Source organism: Canis aureus, chromosome 11 (genome assembly GCF_053574225.1).
Source record: "Canis aureus isolate CA01 chromosome 11, VMU_Caureus_v.1.0, whole genome shotgun sequence".
NCBI lineage: Eukaryota > Metazoa > Chordata > Mammalia > Carnivora > Canidae > Canis > Canis aureus.
Window position 1 is genome coordinate 19,991,466 of NC_135621.1, and position 26,952 is coordinate 20,018,417.

The window sequence follows — 26,952 nt, forward strand, 5'->3', positions numbered from 1 at the left end:
GAGGCAGCAGGCTGGGGTGGCCCAGGGGTCCTCGGGGGGAGGATGTGCCCACGGGGCAACTGGCCCAGCCCTGCAGACTCCAGCATCTGTGTCAAGGCATGAACTCGCCCCAAGAACAGGTCAGGCTTGGGGACGGGCGGGCAGCAAGGGGATGATTTCAGGTCCAGCTCGATCTGGGCCTCCCTGCGGCCCCAGGCAGCACCCGCGCAGCTGGAGCTGCTGAGGCTGGTGCCCCAGGCCTGTGCGTCTGGCTCAGAGAGAGCCGACGGGGCGATCCTCCAGGCCAGGGCACTGGTTCTGGGAGTCCCAGTCCAGCATGGCCTGAAGTTCTGCTCACGGATGAAGCATGAGGCGTGCTCAGGCCCAGGCCTGCGTGATGCTCAGCACCTGGGGACACGGGTCGGCACACGAGGCTCCCGAACCCACGGTCCCAGCGGCGCCCTCCTGGGGGGCAGGGGCAGATCGTGGTGGCCCCAGGCGGGGAGGGGAGCGGGGCAGGGCAGGGTGAGCCCTGGACGCCCCGCAGCCCGGGCTGCCCTCCAGACTCTCCTCACGGGGCTCTTGCCAGAAGGACCCGGGTCTGGCTCCCGGGAGCGTTCCCCAGGCCTGGTTGGGTGCTGAGGGCTCCTGGGCACCTGGATCCCAAGACATGGCAGGGCCAGGGTGAGGAGGCCCCCGGCCCCCGGGCCAGGAAGGGTGCCTGTTGGGGATGTGGGTGTTCAGGAGCTGCTCGCCCGGCCTGGGGGGTCAGTCTGGTGACCCTGAGCACCACCCAGGGCTTGAGGACTTTCCTGTGTTGTCATTGTTCTGGGGGTCAGGGGAACAGAAGAAGCTGAAGGAAGGGTGGCTGGGGCTGCTAGGGCTCTGGGCTGCCCCCTAAGGCCGGGGGCCACTGAGGCTTGCGGAGGGGCCCTGCCCTGAGGTGACAGTGGGCCTGGACAGAGCATCAGGACGAAAGTGGGGGCTGGGCCGGCCTCTCCCTGGGGCTCCCTCCCCGTTCCCAGAGGCCCCAGCGGGAGGGCGGGCGCTGAAGGTGCCGAAGCTGAGTGGGCCCCGGCCTGGAGGTGACCCCAGCCCTGGCCCCTGCTCAGTCCTGCCACCCCCGAGGAGGACCGTGTGACCCCGAGGGCTTCCCAGGGCTGGTGCAGCACCGTGCGTACCCCGGGGCCCAGGCCGGGGGGCCCAGGCTGGCCGGGAGGAGGCCCCAGAGCCCCCCAGCAGCCTGTGTCGGAGCTCAGGCTACAGCAGCGAGCCCTGGGGACAGCTGAGCGCTGGGGTTTGTGAGCTCCCAGCCCACTGGCCCACGTGCGCTGGGCAGGTCCTGTCCACACGTACGAGGTGGGTACTCCATGGGTCCTGTACCGCGGCCCCGGCGCCCCCGTCCCTCTCCGTCTCCCCCGGAGGCAGCCCACTCTGTACCTGAGTGCCGCCGGCCGAGCGCTTGGAACGGGGCTCTGCATCCCGCTGGGGAGCCCGAGGCCCTGGAGGGGCCACCCCACCCACACCCCACAGCGGGGCACCTGCATCTCAGTGGGGGGCAGAGCTCGCGGACCCCTGTGTGGACCCGCCGCCGTGGCAGGTGCTACATCCCACGCCAGAGCCAGAGCCAGGTCCTGTCGGGGGGTGGGGGCCACGTGCCCTATGGTGACCCCGGGGGGAGGGTGGGGAGGGTGGGGAGGGAGGGAGGCCAGGCGGGCGTGGAGACACACGGCCAGCAGAGGGGGCAGGGTCCTGGGGGGGGGGTGACGGGGGTCCTACTGGGGGTGACCAGGCATCCTGTGGGGGGTGATCAGGGGTCCTGTAGGGGGTGACCAGGGGTCCTATTGGGGGTGACTGGTGTCCTGCGGGGGCGACCAGGAGTCCCGCGAGGGGGCGGCTGGGGGTCCTACTGGGGGTGACTGGGGGTCCTACAGGAGGGTGACTGGGGATCCTGCGGGGGGTGACCAGGGGTCCTACCGGGGGTGACGGGGGTCCTGTGGGGGGTGACGGGGGCCCTACAGGGGGTGACCGGGGTCCTGAGGGGGGAGCAGGGGACCGCGTGGGCCGAGCGGGGCGGGGCACCTGACAGGGAAGGAAGTGGGGGCTGGGGCCCAGCTGGAAGGGCGCTGCTGAGCCCGCCCTCCGGGCTCCCAGTCGGGCCTTCCTGGGCTGACGCAGGCTGGGGGGCGGGGGCACAGCTACTGAGTCACCGCAGAGCAATGGAAAGATTTCTGTGCTGTTACCCTCTGGCAAAGCTCCCCTCCGCCCCAAATTCCCCAGGCCGCCAGCCCCCCTTCCTGCTTCCTGGAGCGGGAGGAGAGCTGGCACTGGGCGCTGGGGGACAGCGGGGCCCACAGGTCATACAGGTCACCCGCTGTCATCTCAGCCCTGGGTCCTGGCCCCACAGCGGTCCCCGTGCCGGCCCCTCCGCCTTGTCCTGGGGGCCCCAGGGGCTTCCCGGTCAAATGGGTCTTCCCATCTGAGAAATGGGTCCTTCAGCACTGCTGGTGGGGACCCCGGGGGCGGGAAGCTGCCGGAGCCCAACCCCGCACCGGCTGCTCCTCAACGGCTCCCTCCAGCTTCCAGGCCCCAGGCCTGCCCCGCGCTGCCCCCTGCCCGGCACCCCGCATCCCTGCCCTGCCCGGCTGTGCGTGCCCAGGGTGGCTTCCCCGCAGCAGGGGAGCCACTGACTTGTGGTTTCTGGGACGCCGGGATGGGGTTTCGACCCGGCCCTACAGTCCCTCCCAGGCCGGTGAGTCAGTTACTCAGGGACCCGTGGCTGAGGCCGCCCCTGGGCCACGGGAGAACCGGGCTCACTGGGGTCTCCACGTGGCCCCCCCGGGCCCCCAGCTCCAGGCTCTGCCACTGCCCTCTGCTGCCCTCTGGGGCCCCCCCACACACACAAAGCCTCCGGAGCCTCTAAACCCACCGTTCTCCTGCTCACACTCCCTTAGGGGCTCCCTCCCGCCTGTGGAGAAGCAGAGCCCCTGGGCCTCTGTCCTCTGAGCTGCAAAATGGGTCTTCAGGGAGCCCTGCTGCCTCCATGGGGCTGCCAGGGCAAGGTGCGGCGGGGTGGGCAGCTGGGGGCACCCTGCAGCCCCCTGACCTTTTGTCTGCGCCACCCCTCTGGGCACCCCAGCCCCTCTCCAACCGCTCCTGACCCCGAGGCTCTGAGACATGCCACACCCCACGCTGCCTCTCAGGTTCACCCCGGCTTTAGTCTCTTCCGAAGGCCCAGAGCCTCTCACCGGGTCAGGGCTAGGCAGGCGACGGGGCGCGTGCCAGGCTGAGGCGGGCTTGGAGACCATGCAGGAACTAGCCCAGGCCCAAGGCATTGCTCCGGGCCCTGGATCCCGGCTCCTGGCATCCCTCCTCGTGCCCAGTCCTGGATGTTGGCGAGCAGGGCTAGCACAGGGAGGGGGGCAGGCAGCCAGGCCGACCCCCGCTCAGGACTGGCCCACCACCCCGCCTCCACATGGGGGTCTGGGGGCAGACGCCAGGCCTGCAGGCCCCCTCTCAGTCCTCACCTGCATGTTGGGGAGCTGAGGTTTGGGAATGCAAGTGGCCAGCCAGGCCCCATTGCCAGCTTGAGGGCAGTGGTGCCAGCTTGCAGGCCAGACGGCCCAGGTGGAGGTCCCGGGGCGGGGGGGCAGCCAAGAGCCCATGCCAGCCGCTGTCAGGATGGAGGACGGGGTGTCTCCCGCGGGTCAAGGAGGCAGGAGAGGAGGTCGGGGCCAAGGCACCGGCTGGGCCTAGAGGAGCTGTCCTGGGGTAGGCGAGGCCTGCTGGGAGCTGTGGGGGGCTGGGCCGAGCCTGGACGAGGAGGCCGCTGGAGCGTCCACCCTCCTGTGTCTCACCTGCCAGGACCCCAGGACTGTGCTCCTGAGTGGGGAGCCTCTCAGCGGGGGGTGGGGCTGAGGGCCAGCGTCTAGACGGCCCAGCCTCCACAGCCCTAGGAGGGCTGGACCCAGACCTCCCATCAAACCGCGCGCGGGGACCTGTGTTCTCTGGAGGGCATGGGCGGGTGGGGGGCGCTGGGGGACAGAGCAGGGGCAGGGCCACCGGGCATTGGCACCACCCAGTGGCCAGGCCCCAGGCCAGGTCGCACCTCCCCTGCACCCAGCCCTGCGCCCCACCCCCGCCCCGCTCCTGTGGCCCGGCCTTCGAAGCTGTGCCATCTGCCGCTGAGCGGGCGCCCCAGGGTGCTGCCCATGACGCAGGCTGTGGCCTCTGTTCCGCCGGCCTCCTGGCCGGATCTCAGCCCGCATGCACACGTGAGCACGATTACGCATGCACACACGCACACACGCGCACACACACGGTCAGACCGGTTCTCCGTGGGTGGCCCCTGGCCTGTGGAGCACCAGCCTGCCCGGAGGCTGTCCTCTGCCTTCCCTGCCTCCGGCCTTGGCTCCTCCGGGGCTCCCTTGCTGGAAGAGGACAGACCCTGGCGGTGGGAACCCTGGGGACCCCCACGTGTGGCTGAGTGGCTGGTGAGGTCATGCAGGTGCAGCCAGCACCCAGCCTCCCCCGATGGGCGCCTCCAGCTGGGCCCTCGAGCTCCACGTCACCTGCACTCAGCCCCCGCCCTCGGGCCTGGGGGGGGGTACCGATGGACCTGAGAGCCCCGTGGGGCAGGCCGGTGGGTGGACCCCCCGGTGCTGGCAGCTCCCAGGTCCCCTCCTGTTGCTCAGTAGCTGGTGGGGTGCCTCGTGCGTGCGTCCAGGACAAACCGGCCTCACCAGCTGGATGATGGGGACACCTGCCCCCACCTGTCACCACAACCATTAGGCCATCCTGGCTGTGGCGCCCCCTCAACCTCTGCTGGGCCCTGCCCCCAGGTTTGGGGGTGTCTGAGGGGAGTCTGGGCGAGTGCCCCTGAGCCAGCCTGTGGGACTGGAGGGGTGCGGGCATCGGCGTGGGCAGCGGGCAGGTGTAGCTGGGCCACCACGACCAGGCAGCAGCATGGCTCCCCGTCCTAGGGCCGCAACCCTGAGCACTGAGGCCCGGCACCTGCCCCTTCACCGCCTGCCCCAGCACCTTCAGCCCCACCCGAGCGAGGCCCACCCCGCGGGCTCCCCCACTGGGAAGAGCTGGCTTTCCCCACCCTCCTGCCCTGTGTGAGGTGGCTGCTTGGGAGGGTCTTCGCCCTGGGGATGGCATTCTGGGTGGGGCAGGGGGTGTGGAGGCAGGTGGGTCCGTTAAGCGTGACTGGGTGTCCTGGGTGGTGTCTTGACTGGGAGCAGCACCAGAGATCTGATCCGGGAAGCCCGGGTGGCCAGGACATGGGCTCTGTGGGCAGTGGGATGGGGCGCAGGCCGGGGGCGCAAGGGAGAGGAGCAGAGGGCAGGGACAGTGGGCAGCGGGGGGGGGGCAGGAAGCAAGGCGGGTGGGCAGGGGAGGCACAGGCCTGGCGGCGGGGAAGGAGCCGTGGGCGTGGGACCCGGTGAAGCCCTGTGGCCCGCGGCTGGGGGGGTGCCCAGGGACACAAGGGGCGCTTGTGGGCCTGCCGGGGCTCCCAAGTGCTGGGCAGGGCCCTGGGGGTGTGGGCGCCCTGAGCAAACACATGCCCTGTTCCGGCTGCACACGGTGTCCTGGGACGGGCAGCTGTGGCGCTGGGCCAGGGCACACACCAGTGCCACCCCTGCCACCCGCGTGCGTCCCGTGGGCTCCCCGAGCCCCAGCCTCAACCGCTGGCCCCCCACGAGCTGAGGGGCCTGTCACTCGCCCATCCCCTCCCCCCAGGGCCTGCCACCCTGAGCCACGTGGCGAGGGGACCCGGGGGCTGCCTGACCCGGCACTGGCTCCCCTGGACGCCTGCTGTGTGCCCTGGGTGGGCAGGGGGCAGGGGCGGGGGGGCACGGAGGTCAGCACCCTTCCCTCTTCCCTCATGGTCTGGGGGAGCCAGGCGTCTCTCAGCCGCACCCACCGCGGGGGAGGGGACCTGTCTGAAGCCCACCCTGGTGGATGCCGGCTTCCCCACCCCACCGCCTCAGGGGGGGCATCTGCATGACAGATGACAAGTGAGTTCTCTGCCCTGCCCCCTGCCCGGAGACCCAGCCCCTACCACCCCCCCCCCACCAGGGCAGCGCTGGAAGTCCCGCTGCCCCTCCATTTACCACCTGTGCTGACCTGTCAACAGGTCTTGCAGGATCCCTTCCCAAAACCACCTCCGGGCTGGTCCCCTGCTCTCCCCACTGCCCCCTGCTCCCCCTGTGCTGTCCCTGAGCTCCCCGAGCTCCCCCTGCACGACCCCTACACCACCCCCCTGGTGCTGTCCCTGAGCTCCCCCTACACACACCCCTGCGCAAACCCCTGTGTTGTCCCTGAGTTCCCCGAGCTCCCTCTGCTTGAGCCCTGCACACCCGTGTGTGCTCTCCCTGAGCTCCCCCTGCATACCCCCTGAGCTCCCCCTGCACACCTTCCTGTGCTCCCCTTGTACATCCCTTGATCTGTCCCTGCACACCCCTCTTTGCTCTCCCTGTGCTCTCCCTGTGCTCTCCCTGAGCTCCCCCTTCTCACCCCCACCCTGTGCTCTCCCTGAGCTCCCCCTCCGCATCCCCCATGCTGTCCCTGAGCTCCCCTGCACACCCCCCTGTGCTCTCCCTGAGCTCCCCCTCCACACCCCCACCCTGTGCTGTCCCTGAGCTCCCCACGCTCCCCCTGCATGACCCCTGTGCTCTCCCACCACCACCTGCCCAGGGCCCCCTGCTCAGAAAACAGGAAGAAGTAACATTGAAAGAACTGAGCTTTTCCCTTTCACGTGGTCACGAAGATTTTGTCATGTAACGTTGTTCTCCCCAAAGAGCCGTTGAACCGTCAGGTCATTTCCTCGATGTCCCGATTTTTGCGTCATGCGGCACACGCTCTAAGCGCAGACGTCAGCCCGAGCCCGCTGCACGGGGCCCCAGGGTGCGTGCACGTCCGCGGCAAGACAGGAGGACAAACCCCGCAGCTCGCAGCCAGGCCATGTGTCCACCCGGTTGACCAGCCTGGGTGAGGGGAGCAGCTGGGGACTCTCAGGGCACCCACCCCACTGAGCGCCTGTCTCCCCGCCCCCAGGCCCCTGCACCCAGCTCAAAGCCCGGCTGCACAGGTGCCCTCCCCTGCCCTCCCCCTCTCAGGGAGCCCCTCAGAGCCTCTGTGTCCCCATCATCAGGTCCCACAGACAATGGGGCATCACTTCTCAGCCTTACAGGGCCCAGGGGCCGCCGCCCGCCCACCATGGGACTTTCCCATCAGCCTCCTGGGGGGGCCGTTGCCACCCCCTCCTCTCCTGGCCACCGGAGCTCAGCTCTGCAGCAGGCTCCCCTCGGCCTTGTGGGGTGAGCTCCGATGCCCAGCACCTCTCCCAGGCCTACGGGCTTCGGGCAGCACGAGTCTGTCGCCGTGCAGCCTCCTGTGCGGGTGCTGGATTCAGGTCCTCACCAGCTCTGTACCGCATGGGCCTCCCCACGGGACTGCCTCCGGCAGAGCCTTACAAGTCGGCTCAAGGCCCACACTGCACTGGACAAACGCGACCCCAGGAGGCGGGATCCAGAGTCCTCCCTGTGGCCCCCCCAGGCCTCGTCTCCGTCCTGCCCACCTGGGGGACCCCCTGCCCCTCCTCCCTGATCTCCCCACTGCCCCCGCCCCCGGCAGGGTGGCCAGAGGGCCTGGGGTCACTGCCTCTCTGTCCTCGGTCCTCCAGGGCCTTCGTGGCGTCATTGGTGCTGCGTCTGGCTGAGGCCCCTGGCGGCCCGAGACTGGCTGGGCACACGGGCAGGGGAGGGCGGCCCTGTGCGCTTCCTGGGCTACTTGTGGGGCGCCAGGGCTTCGCCCTGTGGGCATGACCCGCAGACCCCAAGCAGCACCATGACCCCATAGCGTGGCGCGTGGGGCCAGATGACGGGGGCCTGTGAAGGGGAGCCGGTCGGGGGCTAGGGCAGCTCTGTGGAGGGCACACGTGCCCCTTCCTCTCTGGTCCCCCGGAAAGTGCAGTGGATGTGGCTCCCCCAGGGAACACACGGTGTGTGCTTTATGGTCCTGCCACGGGGGGACCGGGACCCCCAGCACGTCACGCGGTCCTCGCGGCGGGAGGGCCCCTGCCAGCCCGCCACACACGGACCAGGCCCCGGAGCAGCAGTGGGCACTGCCGTGACCGTGTGAGCACCGCCTGGGCACTGCCTGCGCCCGGCCCCAGAGCCCTGGGCTTGGCTGCCCCAGGGCACAGGGTGCACTGTAGCGGGGGGGCGGGCTGCTGCTGCTGGGCCCCAGCAGGGCCAGACCTTGCATCCGGGGAGGGGGTGCCGCGCGGGACCCTGGGGGCAGGCGTCCCGGGGATGGAGAAGCCCCCTCTTCCTGACAAGCTGCGGGTCCTTCCTGGAGACAGGGCCCAGGGCCTGAGAGGCGCAGGCAGGAACATCCTGGGGAGCCGTGCACCCCTCCAGCCTCCCGCGGGGAGTGCTGCCTGGGGCTCTGCTCTGGAGGCTGACTGGGGGCACAGCATCTGGACGTCCTGAGGCCGGGCAGGCCGTGGTCTCCTCGCCCTGGGGGCCCCTCGGCCTGGGCGTGCCTCTCCCCATGAAGGGGCTCACCCCCACGGCCCCCCACGGGCATGGGGTGGCGGGAACAGCTGAGGCTTTGTGTCCTCGGGGGCGGGAGGCGGCTTCACGAAGCTTTGGCACAGCAGTTTGGGCTGTTCCTGCTGTTTGCTGGGGGTGCAGGCTAGGAGCCCTGCGCAGACGAGGGGCGGGGGCGGGGCGGCACCCCGGCTCCTGCCTTCACCTGTGCGCTCCGAGCCTCGGGCCCTCATTCATTCGTTCCTTCACTGGTCCACTCATTCATTCACTCACTCATTCATTCACTCACTCATCCATTGCGTTGTTCACTCATTTATTCACTCGCTCGTGAATTCACTCATTTATTTGCTCCCTCATTTACTCACCCCTTTCTTCCTTCAGTAAGTAGTTCTTTCCCGAGAGCCAACTCTGAGCCAGGCCAGTGTCAGGCCCCCGAGGGGGTGCAGTGGCAGGACTGAGAGGCAGGCTTGCTCACCGATTTGCCGTTAAACACTCAGGGGAGGCTCTGGGTCTGCAGCACGGCAGACGGCTGGACGGCTGCACGGACAGACACACGATTCCCTGGCTGTGGGTTCAGGGGTGGGGGCAACCCTGAAATAGTCCCCCGAAGCCAGGCCCCTAGCACCCCCCTCTTCCTCCAACATGGCCCCTGTCCCGTGGGCCGCGGCGGCACGTGGGGGCACGTGGGGGCACGTGGGGGCCTCGGCAGCTGCTGGCTGTCAGCCCGCCCACAGAGGAGGGGCCATGTGGACGTGCACCAAGGCCTGGGTGCGGGAAGGAGGCACTGCGGACCCGTGCGCCGCCCTGGGCCTGGTTCCGGCCCGGCCTTGGAGAGCCCTTGTGGCCGCCACGCCTGGAGAGCAGGACAGGCCTCCGTGTGCCCCACGGCCTCGCTCCGGCCAGGGATCCCTGCGGGCCCCAGCACCGCGCAGCAGAGGGATACCAGCCCCGTCAGTTCGCAGCCCCTCCGCGTGGAACCCACCTGGCTCCGGATCCTTCCTGGATCTGCCCCACACACCGGCTCCACGACACTCTGCTCCCGCTGTCCCCAGCCCCACCAGGGCCCCCTACCCTGTGGCTCCTCCCTCACCTCCAGCGGGCCTCCCCACAGGCCCAGGTGGGCAGTAGGGGGAGGGCAGGTGGGGGCAAGGGGCCCGGGGGTCCAGGGGTCCTCTGTTGAGCCCCGCAGGCTCCAGGGCCAGAGCTGAGCTGGGCTGTGCGGTCGGGGGGCCCGTACCTCCGCACCCACCCCACCAGCCCTGGGGCAGCCCCTCTGGTGGCGCAGGCCCCGGCGTCCGGCTGCCCGCCAGCCTAGCGGGGGTCTCTCGGCCCAGGGCCTGGCATGAGGCGGTCACCGCACCACTTCCGTCAGTGGAGCACAAGAAAGAGCGCTAGAGAGCCTCAGAGCGGCTGGAGCAGGGGTCCAAACACGGCCCCCCAGCCCGAGGAGGCTGAGCGTCCAGCTGGGAGGGGAATGGGGGCACCACCCAGGGCTGGAGAGAACCTGGGTCGGGGTTCCCCAGCTATCCGCGCGCAGACAGCCGGGTACCACCGGGCACCGTGCAGAGGGATGACCAGGCCGACTGATGGGGGCGGCTGGACCGCCAGCCGGGGGGCATCACAGGGCCGGCACAGCCTCCCGGGCACTGCCTCCTCTGTTGCTGGCTGCTCCTGGGCACTCCCGCTGCAGCGCGAGGTCCGCACCCACCCAGGGGCCCCCCAAGGTCACTGCGGAACCACGGTGCTGACTCTGGGCCCTGAGAGCCCAACCTCAGGGTGGGCAGGGGTGGGGAAGTGGCACCTGCCACAGGGCTGGCCCCACTCGCTCCCGGTGCCAGGCACCTCGTGGCACTCACAGCTGCCAGGCAGGGCAACCCGCACAGGGCAACTTGGGGGGGCTGAAATGGGGGTGCGGGTGGCAGGGAGCCGGCCGAGTCTCCTGCACCTCCTTGGACTCGATGTGGCTTGGGTGCGGGGGGTGTGGGGGGCACAGTTGCTCACGGCCGCCCATGAGGACAGGGTGGCTGAACTGATGATCAGGGCTTGTGGGCTGTGTGTGACCACACGTGTGTGCGTGTGAATATGTGTGCACCTGGGTGAGAATGTAGGGCGTGCGCATGTGAGCCCCTCACGTGCACCCGTGCACACGTGCCCATGCCTGGTCGGGCTGCCGGGGAGCAGCATGTGACCTGGGCTGGACATTGTCCGGGGTAACCATGACGTGGCCACTGGACCCCAGACACTGGCTGCCCTGGGCAGGAGGGGGCAGGAGGGAGCAGGAGGAGGCAGCAGCGGGCCTCCCCGCTGCTTCCCCAGCCTCACAAGGCCTGGCTCTGCCCTGCGTGGGGCTGCCATCCCAGACCGCCGTCGGGGTGCCCCAGATGTGACTGGCCTGAGACCCCAGTCACTCCGGTTTCGGGCCGGCAGGACGGCAGGACACAGCGCGGGGTCGGCCTCAGCGGGTTTTGGGGGCTCCAGGGTGCCCAGGCCTGCCCTGCCCCAGCCCTGCCTGGAGCTGGGCGCCGAGGGGGCACTTCTCAGGAAACTGAGCTCTGAGGGTGGCTTGACCCCCGCCGCTGGAAGCCTGGACCCCATGGTCAGAGGGACGTAGAGACCAGGGACGGACAGACGGGCAGCGGGCGGGCGGCAGAAGTGCCGAGAATGGGCGGAAGCTGGGGCGGGTGGCCGGCGGGCGGCCCGATGGGTCCTGGAAGTCCTCTCTTCCTGTTTTCCCAACAAAGGGCCTCTGTCCCCCCAGGAAGGCCGCTGGCCAGTGGCGGCGGACGCGCCTTTTCCGTAAACAGGGTTGTTTTCCTTTTCTCCTCTTGTCACAATAACAGCAGGCTCCGGGCCCCCCACCCCGGCCCTGGGTAGCACCAGCCACAGGGGCCCGCAGGGCCATTTCCTGGGGTCCGAGGGCACAGCTGCCCTAGGCCAGGCCCCCGGAGCAAGCAGGGGGCAGTTGTTTGGTGGGCCCACCCCATGGGACAGACGGGCAGCGGCCACGGCCTTGGGGTCCACCAGAGCCAGGTCGGGGTGGGTGGGGGCCCGGCTGAGCTCGTGACCCCTTTGGGCTTGGCAGGGCCCTGACCCGACAGCCCCGGGACCAGAGGGCTGGGGCCGAGTCCACGCAGGGGCTGGTTTCCTGGGAGGGAGTGGTGGGGTCCAGGGCCTCCCTCCAGGTGGCCCTCTCTCCTGGTGGCCCTCCCCCCAGGTGGCCCTCCCTGCAGGTCACCCTCCCCCCAGGTGGCCCTCCCTCCTGGTGGCCCTCTCTCCTGGTGGCTGACCCTCCCTCCAGGTGGCCCTCCCTCCCGGTGGCTGGCCCTCCCCCCTTGGCCCTCCCCCCAGGTGGCCCTCTCTCCTGGTGGCCCTCCCTCTTGGTGGCCCTCCCTCCAGGTGGCCGTCCCTGCAGGTGGCCAGGGCCCAGTGCTGGCTGGGGTGCTGCCCCTGGGTGCTCAGCTGGGTGGGTGCTACAGTGCCCGCTCCACGAAGGAAAGGCTCAAGGGTCTGAGGGCCTCCGAGTGGAACCGTCCAGGGGGCCCACTGGCCGAGGAGGGAGGGCCACAATGCCCAGTCTTGGCCCCTCGGCGCTGGGCCTCAGGGAGTGGACGTCAGGGGGAGGGAGGCCCACGAGAGCGTAGGGACGGTGGCAGCTGATGGCGCCCAGCCGTGGAGCAGAGCAGGAGTGGGCTGTGTGCCCGGGTGTGCATGCACTGAGGGGGCCAGTGTGCTTGCGTGTGTGGGTGATTGTGCAGCCGCGGCAGGCTCTGAAGGGGCCTGTGAGAGGGGCAGGGGCTATTTATAGCTGCTTGGCCTGGGGAGGAGCTATTAATAGCAGGGGGAGGGTGAATAGACAATATAGGGTGGGTGGGGGGGTGGGTGCCCTTCCCCACCAGAGACACCCGGGGCTGGCACCCCAGCCTCCGCCCAGCGCCGCACAAGGACCCTGTTATCTGGCCAACGGCTGAGCCAGGGCGGGGGGGTCACCTGGGCCCAGGTTGGTGCCCCCAGGGGCCGTGCCCCCCAGCCTTCCCCTGAGGAGGGACGTGCTGACCACGGGGTCACAGTGACGCCTCAAGCCCTTGCCTGGACCCTGTGCTCTTGGACGAGCCGCCCGTTTGTAGCCCGAGACCAGAGCCAGTCGGAGGCAGGGCATGGCTGGACATGCAGGCGATGCCCTCTCCTGCCGACGGCTAGGGGCCGGCTAGGGGCCGGTCGGGCTCGGGTGGGCGGCGGGCGAGGGCCGCGGCAAGGGCCCAGGGCCGAGGGAGGAGCGCTGCTCCGTCTGACCGAGGTCCCCGGCTCCCCGAGGTGGGGGGGGGCAGCATGACGACCCGACGTCGGCCTCCCGGTCCCCCGAGTCTGAGCCGGCAGACGTTCAAGAGGGTGGCCTGTGCTCAGGGACCGGGGAGGGGGGGCCGCGATGCAGGTCAGCCCAGCTCCCCGATCCCCGGCGTCCGGGACGGAGCCCAGGTGCTGGGGGCGGCGATGGTCCCCGCTGAGCCTCAGGGCCTTGGCGGCGGGAGCGGGGCGCCCCCAGCGGCCCACCGGGTCGGGGTCCGGGGGCGCACCCCCGGGTGCAGGCGGGGTCTCGGGGCCCGGCCGCCCACGCCCCCCACCCTCCGGCTGGCGTCGTGCTCCCGCGGGTCCCCGGGCCCCCGCAGTGACGTCACGAGCGCCCCGCCCGCGGCCACCTGTCGCCAGGCGCTTCCCAGAAGGTCGCGGCCGACAGCGCACGCGCCGCGCCTACGTCCGCGAAGCCTCGGGCTTTCCCGTCAGCGTCAGCACCGCGGCCCCGGCTCCGGGCGTGGGGTGGGCCCGAGGACCCCGCCCCGCCCCGAGGCCCCGCCCCGAGGCCCCGCCCCTTCCGGCCCGAGGACCCCGCCCCTCCCGGCCCCGCCCCTTTCGGCCCGAGGCCCCGCCCCTTCCCGGCGGCGCCGCGCCCCGTTCCCGCCCGCCCGCCCCGGAGCGGCCCCGGAGCAGCCCCGTGGGGCCGACCCTCCCCGGCTGCAGGGGGCGGGGGCGCTGACAGGGCTGCGGGGGGCTGGGGGGCGGGGAGGGCGCGTGAGGGCGGCCAGGAGGGGCGGAGGGGCCCGTGGGGCGGGGGACGGCCGGGTCTGCGCCCCCGGAGGGTCCGGGCACCGGGACGCAGTCTGCGGCGCCGTCCGCACCAGCACGCGGGGCTGCAGGCCACGTGCCCCGGTCCCGGCCAGGACGCTCCGGGGGCCGCTCTGGGCCCGGCCCGAGGGGCGCTGCCTGGACCCCCTCCCGGGAGCGCCCGGGCCTCCAGGTCGAGCCGCACACTCGGCTTCCCGCGCGTCTCCGTCATTTCCCCGCAGCCCCGGGACGCCCTCCTCCTCCCCTCTGCAGGTGGGGGGAGCGGGAGGCCCTGGCCCTGGCCCTGGCCCTGGCCCTGGCTGTCTGGGGGCTGCCCCTGCCCAGCGGAGGTCACTGGGGTCTGGGCGAGGGGCCTCTGGGCCCTCGGGGGTGGGGAGCCACCCGGCGTCTGGGATGATCCAGGCACAATGAAGGCTTTGAGGGGCCCCCGGCCTGGGAGGGGGCTCACGGCCTGCATGGCGGCTTGGCCCCACAGAGGGAGCCGCCTGCCCAGGCCCACGGAGGGCTTCGGCCAAGGTCGCACCCTCTGTAGGGCTGCAGCCCTCTGTGCCCGCCCCCTGCCCCAGGCTCCAATGCCCCTGCTTTCCCGGAGTCCCCCTGCCCACCCAGGCAGGTCTGGTCCTGGACACCCCAGAGAGTGACTCCACGGCCGGGCCCCCACCCCCGTCATGGGGCGAGCATCCGGTACCCAGTAGTGGGTTGGAGCCCCTGTGCCCAGGCTTGCCTGACACCCTGGGCGGAGTGGCCCCCGCGGGGCAGAGGGCAGAGGGCTGAGCCAGTGGGGCCTGGAGGACAGGTGTATGGGGGGCATGTGTGAGTAGGGTCCCCAGGAGTCTGTCCTAGCCCACAGGGACATGGCTGCAGGGGGGGGGGCCTGGCTCAGGGACTAGTGGGGTGCAGGGAAGGATGGTCTTCAGTTGAGGGCTGCAGGTGGGGGGTGCCAGGAGCCCCCACAGAACGGGCAGGGAGGAGGCGGGCGGGGGCCTGCGGGTTGCAGGTGGGCGCAGTCGGGGTGGGGGTGAGGGTGCCAGCCCCGGCTGGGGGTGGTCAGCACGCAGTGTGCGGACCTTGTCCTCGGGTGTCCCTCCAAACGGTGGCTCCACTGGGATCAGGGGCCGGCCCCTCACCACCACATGGACGCTCCAGGGGCTGCTTGAGGACCGACTGGCCTTCTAGAAGGAGTGTGGGCAGACAGAGCCAGGGTGGTCCGGGCAGTCACTGCAGAGACCGGAGACCCGGCCCAGCCCGCACGGCGCAGCGTGTGTTCCAGGGTCACCATGGTGAATTGGGCGGGGGCTGCCCTGGCTGGGTCGTTCTGTGGTGGAGAGTATGGGACAGTGGTGTCCCCTGTACCTGGGAAGGGGCCACAGGCTGCAGGGAGGCTAGGAGGACTCCATCGTCAGAGGAGCCGGCTCCCAGGGGTGGGGGACCCCAGGCGGCAGGACCTGTGTGCCGACCAGGTGCTGGCTGGGGGACAGCCCGCAGGGGTGACCGCCAGGCCCCCAGTCCTCCAGCCCACACAGTGGCCACGCCTTCACGGCAGGCCTTCCTTCAAGAAACCAGGAGCCTTACCTCTCAGGACCCGTTCGCCTCCTTCCTGGAACACGTAGGGTCATGGCCTGTTGGGGACGAGGTGGCCTGGTGCAGGGCAGAGGGACCTCAGGTTGCAGCACCTCGTCCCAGGCTGGAGGGAGATCCTGCGCCGTGGAGCTTTCCCGGGGCCTGCGGCTCCCACCACAAGCGGGTGCGGGCACAGGGCGGGGAGCACATGGCCATGGCAGACCCTGCGGACGGGCGGGAAGCTGGGTGGGCTGCACAGGTGGCCTTGAGGACACAGCGGAGAGGCACAGCATCGTGGGGAGCCAGTGGAGGCTCCCGGCGGGCTCAGCTGTCACAGGGTGATGCCAGGGGCAGGTGGACGCAGCAGGGTGGGGTCGTCCAGGGCCTGCGGTGCGGGCGGCGTGCTGAGCAGGACGCAGTGGTCCCGGACACTGCCGGGCACCCGGGGGAGACCGGGGACGTGTGACCCGGAGCTCCCACTCGCAGGTTGCGGTCCTTTGCCGTCTCCTCCCAGGACCCAGGGAGTGGAAGGGGGCCGGGGCCTTGGGGGGCAGCCGGCCTTCCCCACGGGCGGCCCCCAACTACACACGGGAGGGGACGCCCCACATGTTTGAGGAGTGCTGGACACATGGTCTGGGTGACGCGGTGACCTGCCGGCGCGGGGCTCCCTCAGACGCCGTCCGAGCCAGGCCCAATCCCTGATGCCCGCCATGTGCTCGTTTCCCGAAGCCCAGAGTGGACGTACTGCACGGGTGACACCGTGTCCTTGGCCACCCTCGTGGATGGCCCGGGGGAAGCATCCCTAACTGCCCTCAGCCAACAGCGAAGAGCAGCATGATCTCCCGGGTGAGTGACGACACCTAATGACCATCACAGCTCTGTTTACCCCACGGTCAGACTGCGACGAAAGGCAGGGGATGGGTCCAGGAGGACAGCGACCTTAGGGACGCCACCCCGGCTGCGTTCTCATCCCGGTCGGAGAACATGCAAGCCCGCCACGCGTCCCCAGAGCAGCACCCCATCCCCCACCCTGGTGAGCCCGTGTTAATCAGACCAGGTGAGGGGGACGTGGCCGGTACCCCGGGCCTTCGTCGAGAGGAACCCAGGGGCCCAAGCTCGCCGGAAGCCCTCACACGGGGGATGGGGCGGCCGAGCGTCACCAGGAGGGGGCCCGGCAGCTGGGCCACGGGAGGCCCGGTGCCCCACGGCCCCACTGGGACGGTTTGAGTAGGGTCTGCAGCAGGCGCCCAGCGGGGCCGTGGGGCAGCAGGTGGCCCGGGCCGGCCTGGCCATCGTCCCATGGGGCCCGCTGCCCAGAGTGGCTGCCTCGGACCTGCCCTGTGGCTTTGAGAGGAGGCACGAGCAACGGCGCCACACTGCACACGCGGGGCTCAGACCTGCGACACCCCTGCCCCGGTGCCCCCCATGGCCACACCTGCAGCCTCCAGGGGCCCCTGTACCGGCTGAGGTAGGGCAGGACTCAGTCGTGGGCCCAGGATGGTCAGCATGCGTGTGGGCATATGGGTGGAGGCCGTGGGCGGGGGGGGGTGGACATGAAAGTTTCCAGGCCAAGGACACCAAGGAGCGGCACCGGGGGGCATTTGGAATCCCACGCCGACCCCCCAGAACACGGCGGCCTGTGGGCAGCGGAGACGGGCTGAGCCCAGGACAGCCCAGCTGGCGACCCGCATCCCTGAAGCCTTAGGGGGTGCGGGTGGCCTGGGTGCAGGGGGTGTTGAGCAGCGGGCCGGCCTGCCCCCTGGAGCCTGTGGTACCCCAGCCCCGGGTGTGACCAGCGTCCCCCGGGCCACCTGTGCACACCCGCGCTCACAGCCTGTTTGAGGGTGTGCACGGCGCCCGTGGGCCGCGTCAGCTTCGATCCGGTGGGTAGTGAAACGAAGCAGAGATGCCAGGCGAGGGTGGGCCAAGGCGGCTCGGGAGGGACGCGGCCCGCAGGCAGGGACAGCGGGAGTGGTGGGTGACACAGGCAGGGACAGCGGGAGTGGCGGGTGACACAAGCAGGCTTTACGGGGAAGGGTAGGGCACTGCGGGACAGGGTGACCGCGCTGGCGTCTGTGCGGGGTATGGGAGGGCAGGGTGCAGCCTCGGCTTCCTGCCTGGATTCTGTTGCCCCCTGAGGACGTGGCCTTGGGTGGTCTGTTGGTGGCAGGAAAGTCCCGAGGCGGGTGACAGATGGACGGTCGCTGCCACTTTGTTGGCGCCTCCGAGACCCTCTTGATGCTGCCGCCCCAACAGGCTGACTGCAGGCCCAGGGACCCAGCGTGCAGCACAGCCCCGCGGGCGGGGTGGGTGAGCTGGGCTCTGGCGCCGCTGCCAGAAGCTTCTAGCCGGAGGGTGCCGTCGCAGGAGGCCAGGTGGACAGAGGGCCCTCGGCGGGGGAGGCCGGGGAACCTGCCAGGAGGACACCCCGGAGGGGGCAGCGTCCCGGCCCCCGAGCGCGAGTCCGGTCCCCCAGGGACGCGGCAGGGGCCAGCGGGAGAGGCGGGTGTCCCGGGGGCCTTGGCGGGCAGCACGCGGGGCGGAGGAGGGAGCGGAAGGCGCGTCACGGGCCTCTGCGGGGGCGCGGCCACTGCGTCCTGTCCCCGCTCTGCCCGGAGCTCAGGGGCCCAGCCTGGCCACCACGGAGCCTGCCCTGGGACCCCGCCCTCCTGGGGACGTCCCCGCCCCTCGCGGGTCCCCACACGGCGTCCCTGGGCCGGTCCCGCAGCGCCACCTGCTGGCCGCGCCGCCTCCGGGCCCAGGCTGCCCCCGACGCTGCCCAGGCCGGAGCCGAGGCTGCAGGGCCTGGGCGGGGGTTCCACTGAGTCACCCCAACCCCAGCAGAGCCAAGGCCCCTGGAGGGGCTCCCACGGTATGGCAGTCAGCGCCCGGGCCCCCCACCTGTGCACGTGGGCCGCCCACCCCGTGGTCCCGCGGGCCCCGCCCATGCCCGGAGCCCCACACCTGGGTGGCAAGTTGCTGCTGGGGTCAGGTCCGCCCTCCTGCCCACGTGGCCCCCCGGTCCAGCCGCTACTCACACAGCAGGCCGTGCCTGGGCCGGGGACACGCACCTGTTTGCAGGGGAGGCGGCTCCAGACCGAGGGGCAGGGGCAGGGGCAGGGAGCTGACAACCAGGGGGCCAGGGAGGATGGAGCGGGAGGAGGGCAGGAGCCAGCCCCCCCCCACACCCCTCCCCCCCGCAGGATGGTGCAGAGGCCCTGAGGACAGACCACCTTGGTGGGTTCTGGGGGCCGGGTCAGCCTGCTGCTCTGCCGCCCTGGGGGGCCCTGAGTGGGGGTTCCAGAGCAGGACGTGGTGGGGGTAACGGGGCGCCCTAGGCCCAGAGCCACCTGCTGGCCCAGGGTGGGGCCTTGGCACAGCCCCCAGGGCACCACAGAGGAGCCAGCGCGGTTCCAGGCTTCCAGCATGGGCCTCCCCCACCCCCGCTGCATGCCGCCTGTGGAGGGGGGGGCGCGTGTCCACAGAGCCCTGGTGACCCCACCACGCGGGGACTCAGGACCCTCTGGGTTCCCACGGGAACCAGTTCCCTGCCCCAGCCACGTGGCCTGGACCCTCCAGCCCCGTCTCCACAAGCAAACCACGTATCCGCGCGAGGACCGTGCTCTTCGCCCCACCCCCAGTGGACCCCCCAACAGGTGCCCCTGGTCAAGAGCAGACCCCGCCCGTGCAGGCTGCCCACTCGTGTCCCCTCTAGGAATTCAGGGACGCCTGGCCTGGTCCCCCCAGACACAGAGGCAGGGCAAAGGGGTCAGCGGAGGCGCGCGAGGACGCAGAGAAACCAGAAGCAGATGCGTGTTCTGTGGCTGTCTACCCTCAACGGTCAATTTTATTATAAACAACAGTATCAAAATATACAAATCTGTTTAAGAACAACCGAGAATTGCAGCTTTTCTAAGGGCCAACCGGGCACGAGAGACTCCCAAGGCGGCAGCTGCCCGTCCGCAGCTCCGGGGTGGGGGTGAGGAGCGCTCCGGGCTCAGTGAATAATTTAAGGGGGGGCCTGGCTCGGGCTCTGGACACGCGTCACAAGTCCTCCCGCGGGGGCAGCGGCTGCGTGGGGCCTGCTGTGAGCTCTGTGGGGAGACAACAGCGGGAGGTGAAATCCCGGCTCGAGAGACCTGGGGGGGGAGGCTTTGGGGGGACCAGGCGGCGCCCCCATCCCGATGGGGTTGCTGCCCGCGGACCAGCAGCCCGGGGCGTCATGCAGGAGGCACGGCGGGGTCACCCCGCTTCGCCCCGCAGACCCGAGCCGTAGACACAAGCTGGCGATGCTCCCTGGCGGCCGGGAGCAGGGCTGGGGACAGCAGGGACCTGCAGGCGTGGGCAGGGTGGGCCCCAGGGCTATGGGGGCACAGGTGGCTGTGGCCCTACTCCCCGCTCCTTCCTCCCTGTTCTTGGCGCCAGGGCTTCCTCAGAGGAACCTCGCTCTGCACCTGCCCTGCCCTCCCTGCCCTCTCCGCCACTGCCCTGCTGCCTGCTGCCTGCCCCAGCCCTCCCCACCCCAGCCCTGTCCTCCCCGCCCCTGCCCTGCTCTCCCTCCCACCCCTGCCCTGCCCTGCCCGCCCGCCCCAGCCCTGGCCTTGCTGCCCCTGCCCACCCTGCCCACCCAGCCCTCGCTGCCCCTGTCCTGCCCACCCTGCCCTGTCCTGCCTGCCTGGCCCAGCTCTGGCCTCCCTGCCCTGCTCATCTGGCCCTGCCCTGCCCTTCCCTCCCTGCCAGCCCCTGCCCTGCCCACCTGCCCCAGCCCTGCCCGTCTGGCCCAGCCCTGCCTTCCCTGCCAGCCCCTGCCCACCCTGCCAGCCCCTGCCCTGCCCTCCCTGCCCCATCCTTGCTGGGGTCAGGAAGCTCCTGAAGTCAGTGTCGGGGCAGTTGTTCAGTAAGATTCTTCATCGGTGCTTTGTTGACACTACCCCGCCACTCCACGTTCTCACACTTCTGTCCCGGGAAGACCTGTGCCCCCCCCCACATGCTGACATCCTGACCCCCAGTAGCTGTGAAGTGGATCCCATGTGAAAACAGGCTCTTTACAGATGGACAAGATAAGAGGAGGTCATCGGGGTGAGTCCTCATCCAACAGCTGGCGTCAACGTAGGAAGAGGGAAATTAGGACATGGACACAGAGGCCCCGGGAGGTGTGTGGACAGAGGCAGAGACCAGAGGGGTGTAGCCGTGGGCCCAGGGAAAGCTGACACCGACAGCGGCCGACAGCGGCCGACAGCGGCCAGCAGAGACCGAGGCTCCTGCCCTCGGGGCCCCGGGAGCCTGCTAACCCCGCGGTCACTGAGTCTCCGTGCGGCCCCCTCCCGTCGGGTGGGCATGTCACCCCTGAGGGCTGTCTTTGGGGTGATTCCTGAGCTGGGAGCTCCCGCGCACACCCATTAGAGCCGCGCCACTCACCGATGCCCGGGGTCTGCGTGGGCACACATGCGTCCTCCGTCTCTTCGAAGCCATCGGGACACACGCACACGTAGCTCCCAGGAGTGTTGTAGCAGTTCTCGTTGTGGCGCATGCACACACTCTCCACGCCCGCGCACTCGTCCACGTCTGCAAGAAGGGCTGCGCTGGGTGGCTCTGGCCCATCATGGGCACATGCTCGCCTGGTTCGCTCCCACACAGGGAGCACGGAAACTGGGGAGGGCTCGGGGCAGGATCCAGGGCGGCTCTGGGTCGGGCGGTGGGCGGGCAGGGGCGGCAGGGGCGGCAGGGGCGGGTGTGCAGCTGGGCCTGGGGCCGCTCACGCAGGGGGTGTCTGCCCACCGCCCCTTTCCACGGGGTTTCAGTGGCCACGGGGGCCTGGGTGGGGGGCTGGAGCAGAGCCCCAGGCCACAGGGTCACCAGGACCGTGTACCCCTGGGGGCCGCAGGACAGAGCCTGCACCCCCTGCCCCGCAGGGAGCACTGGAGTCTGTGCCCCCCCCGGCCCCGACCCCTTAGTGCAGTGCACTGACCTGTGCACTGGCCACCTTCCCTGCTGTAGCCGGGGATGCACTCTTTACAGCTCCCGGGACCCTTCCCTGTGCAGCCCACACACGTAGCATCACATTCTAGAAACAAAGGGAGAGACAGAACATCGGACCGCCTCCCGTGAGCAGAACAGGTCGGAAGCCCGCCGTGTGAGGACCTGTGCGTCCCCGACATCTGCACGTGGTCCAGTGACGTGTGCCGTGTGCCCCTGGAGCTGTGACCGCAGGCTGCCAGGCCCCTGCAGACTGTCTTGCCGAAGCCAGCGTCCGCATGGCAGCTTTTCCCCAGTCACCTCACGGTGGGGACACTGCGAGCAGCTCAGGAGGGACATACGGGACAACGCGGGACGCTCACAGGCGAGTCCTCGGTCAGAGTGGCCGGTCGCCACCTCCGGGGACGCCGCAGCCCTACCGTCCACACTCCCGAGCAGTTTGGAGACTCTGCCAAGGAAACAAGGAAGGACCCGGAGTCGCGGCTGTGGGAAACCGGCCTGAGCCAAACCTCCAGCAACACAGCCAGCTGGAGGGCGCGGCACGCTGCGGGCACCCCAGAGCTGTGATGCGACATGGGGACAGGGCCCACTGGGGAGGGCAGCGGGGACGGCGAGCGCCGTGAAATGACGGATGGAGGAAACTGGAGCTTTAAAAGTTACTTGCTTTTCAACATATCTGAATTTTCTGATTTTGCAAAGCAAACGTCTATCACTCGGTGCCCCTCACAGGTCTTAACATCTTAACGTGGGGAGAGCGCCTTGGAGCCCCGCGGTGAGGCCCAGCCACGCCCACCGCCCACCCGCCGCCACGCACCTTTGCACACAAATGAGCCGTTGGTGTTCTCGCAGTACTGCTGGTCGCTGCAGGGCGGCGTGTCTGCCACACACTCGTCCACATCTGGAACACAGCAGCACGGCCGTGAGGACAGACCCCCGGCCACCTCGTGGAGGACGCGGGCAGTGACTGGACACGACCCTCGGCCACGGCTCTCCCTTGTGCAGGGGTGACGGGGGCCAGGGGCGCGGCCCCCACAAGGGACCCCCAGCAGGCACAGGACAGTCTCGTGCTTCCTCGTGGACTCGCGTGGCTCCAGGTCAGCGTCAGGGCCACGACCACCCTCGGGACCAGACCCCAGGAAGGAGCCTGCCCCCGACGGGCCTAAGGGCAGCCCGGCTCCACCGGCCATTCCTCCCACTGCCCCCAGGCCTCCCCGGGGCCACTGGGTGCCAAGGAGAGGGCACGGTGGCCAACAGGCTGGGCGGGTGGGGCCCAGGGCCTGAACCCCGCGGCTGGGTGTGCGCCAGGAAGGCCCGCCTCCCCATTCAACGGCTGGACCGGGCAGGCACTGTGGCCGTTGAGCTCACCGAACGGCTCTCCAGGCCAAAGGGGGGCCCATGCCTCGGTTTCCCTGCCTGCACACCAGCAGGCCTGCCTATTCATGGAGATGGGAGGGGGAGGGAGGACGGGAGAGGCAGAGGAGGGGGGGGCGGGGGTGGCGGAGGAGAGGAGAGGCCACCCAGAGCCCGCCCGGCCTCACCCACGCAGGCGGCGTCCTCCTGCACCCAGCCCGCGGCACACTGGCTGCAGTCCCTGTTGGTTGGGCCCGTGCACTCCTTACACGACTCGTCACAGGCTAGAAGGCGGGGGAGGGACACCCGTGAGCACGCGTGAACCCTGTTCTCAGTAACCCACGCGACACAGAAATCACTTCAGAAATCAGGTATTTACCTTCTGCACGATGAAAACAAAAACCCAATATGAGTAAGAAAAAAACCCCAAGAAAGCAAACTTCATTCAACAACAGAAAAACTGAGCCTTGTGATTCACAAGATTCCTGAGCTTAACGAGAAAACAACCAAGCGGGCTTCCTGCGCCCCTTCTGGTGGCTCCATGGACATAGCCCCGCCCAGCATGCCCCACATGCCCCCATATCCCAGGCCAGGCAGGGACGGGCACTCGAGGCAGAGGCCGTGGCCTGCCCAGCGCCCCGTGCACGTCCTGCACGGAAGCTCTGAGGGCCACAGGCCAGGGCCCGGCCCTGATGTGGGGGTAAACACAGTTGGGGACGCCAAGGAGTCTCCCGACATCGGGAGAACCGACGAGAGAATGCCAGAAGGGTGCTGCGCATGCCGTCCTCCAGGCATCACAACCTCCATGTGCCCACGTGGTCGCCCCTGGGCCTTGGCCCCGATAGGAGGCATGGCAGCGCCCGCCCCACGTCCAGCATGCTCGCTCACAGTGGACAGGGCTCTGCATGCAGGACCCCACGGGGCCACGTGCAGCCCCGACCGAGGGGAGCCCAGGGCCGGCCAGGCTGCCTCAGAGCACGGGGCCGGGGGGCCCGCCTGGCCCGGTGCCCAGTAGCCGAGGCCGCATGTCTTCCTAAGGGGATGGGGGCAGGAGGTCACAGCCCGGGGCTGCAGGTGCGCTCCTTCCTGACTGCTCCAGCACCTCGTGTGGGGCCGGGGGCCGGGGCCGCCTCTGCTCGCTCCCCACACCCTGCAGCTGGGCCATCCTGCCCACGCAGCTGCAGCCCAGCACACACACCTCCGCCCGGACATGCAGGACCGGGTCACCCCGAAGCAGTGGGCACGTGACTCGGAGGCTGTGTCCTCCCTGTCCACCCGCCCCGTCCTTCTCTGGAGGATGCCAGGGGAAGGGGACCCACTGTTTCCTCCCGGGGTCATTCAGACAGGAGGCAAGAGCACCTCCGGGCCTGCTTGTGCTTCTGGTGTGTGGGGGCGCCGGCAGCTGCAGGAAGGGGGCCCTGTGCCCACCCGGCTGCTCAGCGGGCGCCGCCAATGTACCTGTGCAGACGCTATGTGTCTCGTTCCTCAGCGAGCTGAAGTAGCCATCCATGCAGTCGGTGCACGTGGGCCCCTGGTAGCCAGGGTGGCACTGGCAGGACCCGTTCCCCTGCCGGCTGCCGTCCCCGCTGCACCGCCCGTTCCCACTGCACGGCCTCTCGGAGCCTCCCTGGCATGCTGTAGGCGACACACACCTGCCACTCAGACGCCTGCAGGCAGGGACACGTTGCCTCACAGGGAGTGGCACCTCGCTCGGCCCCCTGCTCACCCAGGGCAGCTCATGGGTCTCGCTCTCAAGTCCACACACACCCCGCTTCCTGCCCGAGTCACTACAATCCTCCGGGGAGCGCAGGCGGGCGCGGGGCTGTGCGTGGGGTGACCCGCTGGGGTCCGCAGCTGGGGCCGTGAGGACAGCCAGGGCCGCGGCGGGAGAACGAGACGTCACCAGCCGGCCTCCGTGGGTGGACGTGGTGCCCGCGGCAAACCGTGGCTTTGGTTCTGTGCGCACTTTCTCACAGGAGAGCCTGGCTTCAGCAGGTGACGCCTCCCACACAACAGACGCCCCTGCCCCTGGCCTCACACACGCGGGGCTCGTCTCCTCCATGCGCAGGGCCGGGCCGGGGTCGCGGAAGCCCCTGCGAGGGCAGCAGGGCTGGCTCGGACACACAGGGCTGCCCGGCCCAGGGAAGAGGCCCCGCGGGGACGGTGGCAGGGCCGCGGCAGCCCCGGGGCTTGGTGCGGGTGGCACCCCCGGTGCCAGCCGTGCTTCTGCCCACCTGGGACTCAGCACCCAGACACCGGGAACAACGGAGGACGCTCGAGATGCCCTGACAACGTACCAAGGCAGTGTGGCCCATATGTTCCTGGGGAACAGCAAACTTTCAGCGTTTTCACGCAAAACCACTCAAATAAATCGGGATACTCCTTCTTCCTGAGGAATTAAAAATGTGGTCATTGAAGCTTACGTGACAGATTTCTTCAAAACAAAAACGCGGTGTGTGACAGCACGTGCCCCAGCATGTCCCGGCCTCAGGGGGCGCCCGTCCAGGAGCGAGCAGGTGCTCCAGGTGCCACCCGCCTGCAGCTGCTGCAGAGCATAACAAGGACTGAGGGAGCATGTGCAAACTCTCCTAATTCTGAAAGTATTGCAAATTTATAAACTAAAAACTAAGTCACAAATGCTAGTTTCAACGAACACCCGGGGGAGAGCAGTGGGGCTGGAGCTATGGGAGGCAGGCTGTGGCGCAGGGGGCATGGGGGCACTCACAGCCGCAGCCACCAGGCCTCCAGGTGGTCCTCGTGCTCCTCCAGCAGGCTGTGGCACTCGAAGTCACTGCTGACGCACAGGCCCTCTGTGATCTCCAGCAGGCGGACCTCACTGAAACGCAAGCCCGTCAGCCCCACACGGAGGCGAGCCCAGGGCGTCGGCGTCACCCCACAGGGACGTCCCGAGGCCCTGCGTGGTGCCACGCCAGAAGGATGGTGGCACTTTGGTGAAAAAAGATGCTCGACACACACACTGGGGACGAGCAGAGTCGGGACTTGGGGTGGGGGTCAGAGTGAGGGGGTGGGACTCAGTCGCCTTGGCCGTGCGGGGAGGGGGCAGGGGGACAAGTGTGGAAGCAAAGGGCCGTGTAGGGGCCAGCGCACAGGTGACCTCACCGAAGGGACCCTTCTGTGTGTCTGTTGTCCACGTAGGTGACAACATTCACGGGAACGTGTCCAGCGCCGAAGCTGGGCTGCCCAAAGCTGGGGTGATGGCACCCACCTGAACTCGTACTTGGACAGTGTCTTTTCCTCCCAAGCTGTATTCCCGCCACCGAAGTTCTTCTTTGCGGTGTCTGCCATTCCCTGCGAGGAGAGAGGGTGGGCACGGGGCTCCGCTGCTGCCCCCACACATCCGTTGTCCACCACAGGGGTCACTCTGAGTCCACTGTGGGGACAATGCCATTTACTGTTGGGTGACCCCGGGTCCATCACCAGGATGACCTGGAGTCCATCACAAGGTGACCCTTGTCCATCGCAGGGCGACCCTGGGTCCATGACCCCTGTCCATCCCGGGCTTACCCTGAGTCCTTGACCCAGGTCCATGGTGGAGTGCCCTGCCCATCACACGGTGACCCAGGGTCCGTGACCCAGGTCCATCATAGGATGACCATATGCATCGTGGGCTTACCCTGGGTCCATGACCCGGGTCCATGGTAGCGTGACCCTGTCCATCCTGGGCTCACCCTGGGTCTGTGAACCCTGTCCACCGCAGGGTGAACCTGTCCATCCTGGGGTCACCCTGGGTCCGCGTCCCGGGTCCATGGCGGGGTGACCCTGTCTATACCAGGGTCACCCTGGGTCCGTGTCCCGGGTCCTTGGCGGGGTGACCCTGTCCACCCCGGGCTCACCCTGCGTCCGAGACCCGGTCCACCCTGACGCCCCCGCCCCGCCGCCCAGGCCAGCCCCCGCGCCCCGCCCCGCGCCCCGCCCCGCGCCCGGGTCCGAGCGGCCCACCTGGTTGAACTTGTCCACCAGCTCCCGGCAGCGCTTGCAGGGCGTCGCCTTCTTGGCGGCCGCACCGGGCGGCGGCGGCGGCAGCAGCAGCAGCAGCAGCAGCCCCAGCGCGGCCGGGGCCGGGGCCGGGGCCGGGGCCGGGGCCGGGGGGCGCATGGCGGGCCGAGGCGGGCAGCGCTGCGCAGGACGCGGCCGCGGGAGGGCCCAGGTCCAGCGGGAACCGGCCGCCCAGCGCTCCGCGGAGCCGGCCGTTCCCGGGGCTACTTGACGGCGCCGGGCGGGGTCCCGCCCACCGGCCGCCCTCGCGCCGCTATTGGCCGGGCGCCCCCACTCCGTCCCCATGTGGCCCAATCCGGGCTCGCCACGAGAAGCGACCAATAGGAGGGCCCCGGGTCAGCGTCCAGCCGGGAGGGGGTGGGGCCGGGGCGAGGCGAAGGGAGCCCGCCCC

General features: G+C 69.8%; 2 protein-coding genes across 3 annotated transcripts; one reads left to right on the plus strand and one right to left on the minus strand.

Moving 5' to 3' along the window:
• Window positions 1-19,112, plus strand: LOC144323505 (uncharacterized). Of its 2 annotated transcripts, none has more exons than XM_077914049.1 (2): window positions 1-1,338; window positions 15,948-19,112. In XM_077914049.1, the coding sequence occupies exon 2, from the start codon at window positions 17,412-17,414 to the stop codon at window positions 18,438-18,440; it is 1,029 nt and encodes a 342-aa protein (XP_077770175.1). In that variant the 5' UTR covers window positions 1-1,338; window positions 15,948-17,411; the 3' UTR covers window positions 18,441-19,112. The 2 variants fall into 2 exon arrangements, with proteins under 2 accessions (XP_077770175.1, XP_077770173.1); XM_077914047.1 differs by lacking the exon at window positions 1-1,338 and adding an exon at window positions 13,776-15,402.
• On the minus strand, window positions 19,035-26,861 carry CRELD2 (CRELD disulfide isomerase 2). Its single transcript, XM_077914046.1, has 10 exons — window positions 26,505-26,861; window positions 25,771-25,853; window positions 25,270-25,380; window positions 24,842-24,933; window positions 24,003-24,179; window positions 22,733-22,828; window positions 22,009-22,092; window positions 21,187-21,282; window positions 20,637-20,783; window positions 19,035-19,312 (listed from the first exon to the last, which is right to left on the minus strand). Exons 1-10 carry the CDS (start codon window positions 26,844-26,846, stop codon window positions 19,263-19,265), a joined length of 1,278 nt encoding a protein of 425 aa, XP_077770172.1. The 5' UTR covers window positions 26,847-26,861; the 3' UTR covers window positions 19,035-19,262.
• Between the last annotated feature and the right edge of the window lie 91 nt (window positions 26,862-26,952).

What these genes read in the sequence shown, in the direction of transcription:
- LOC144323505 (XM_077914049.1), top strand. Translation starts at nt 17,412, where the DNA reads ATGGACGGTCGCTGCCACTTTGTTGGCGCCTCCGAGACCCTCTTGATG.
- CRELD2 (XM_077914046.1), bottom strand. Translation starts at nt 26,846, where the DNA reads ATGGGGACGGAGTGGGGGCGCCCGGCCAATAGCGGCGCGAGGGCGGCC. An exon ending in GGAGGACGCCGCCTGCGTGG is followed by an intron (nt 22,093 to 22,732) that starts GTGAGGCCGGGC and finishes GCTGTGTTCCAG; the next exon opens with ATGTGGACGAGTGTGTGGCA. An exon ending in GGAAGGTGGCCAGTGCACAG is followed by an intron (nt 20,784 to 21,186) that starts GTCAGTGCACTG and finishes CCCTTCTTGCAG; the next exon opens with ACGTGGACGAGTGCGCGGGC.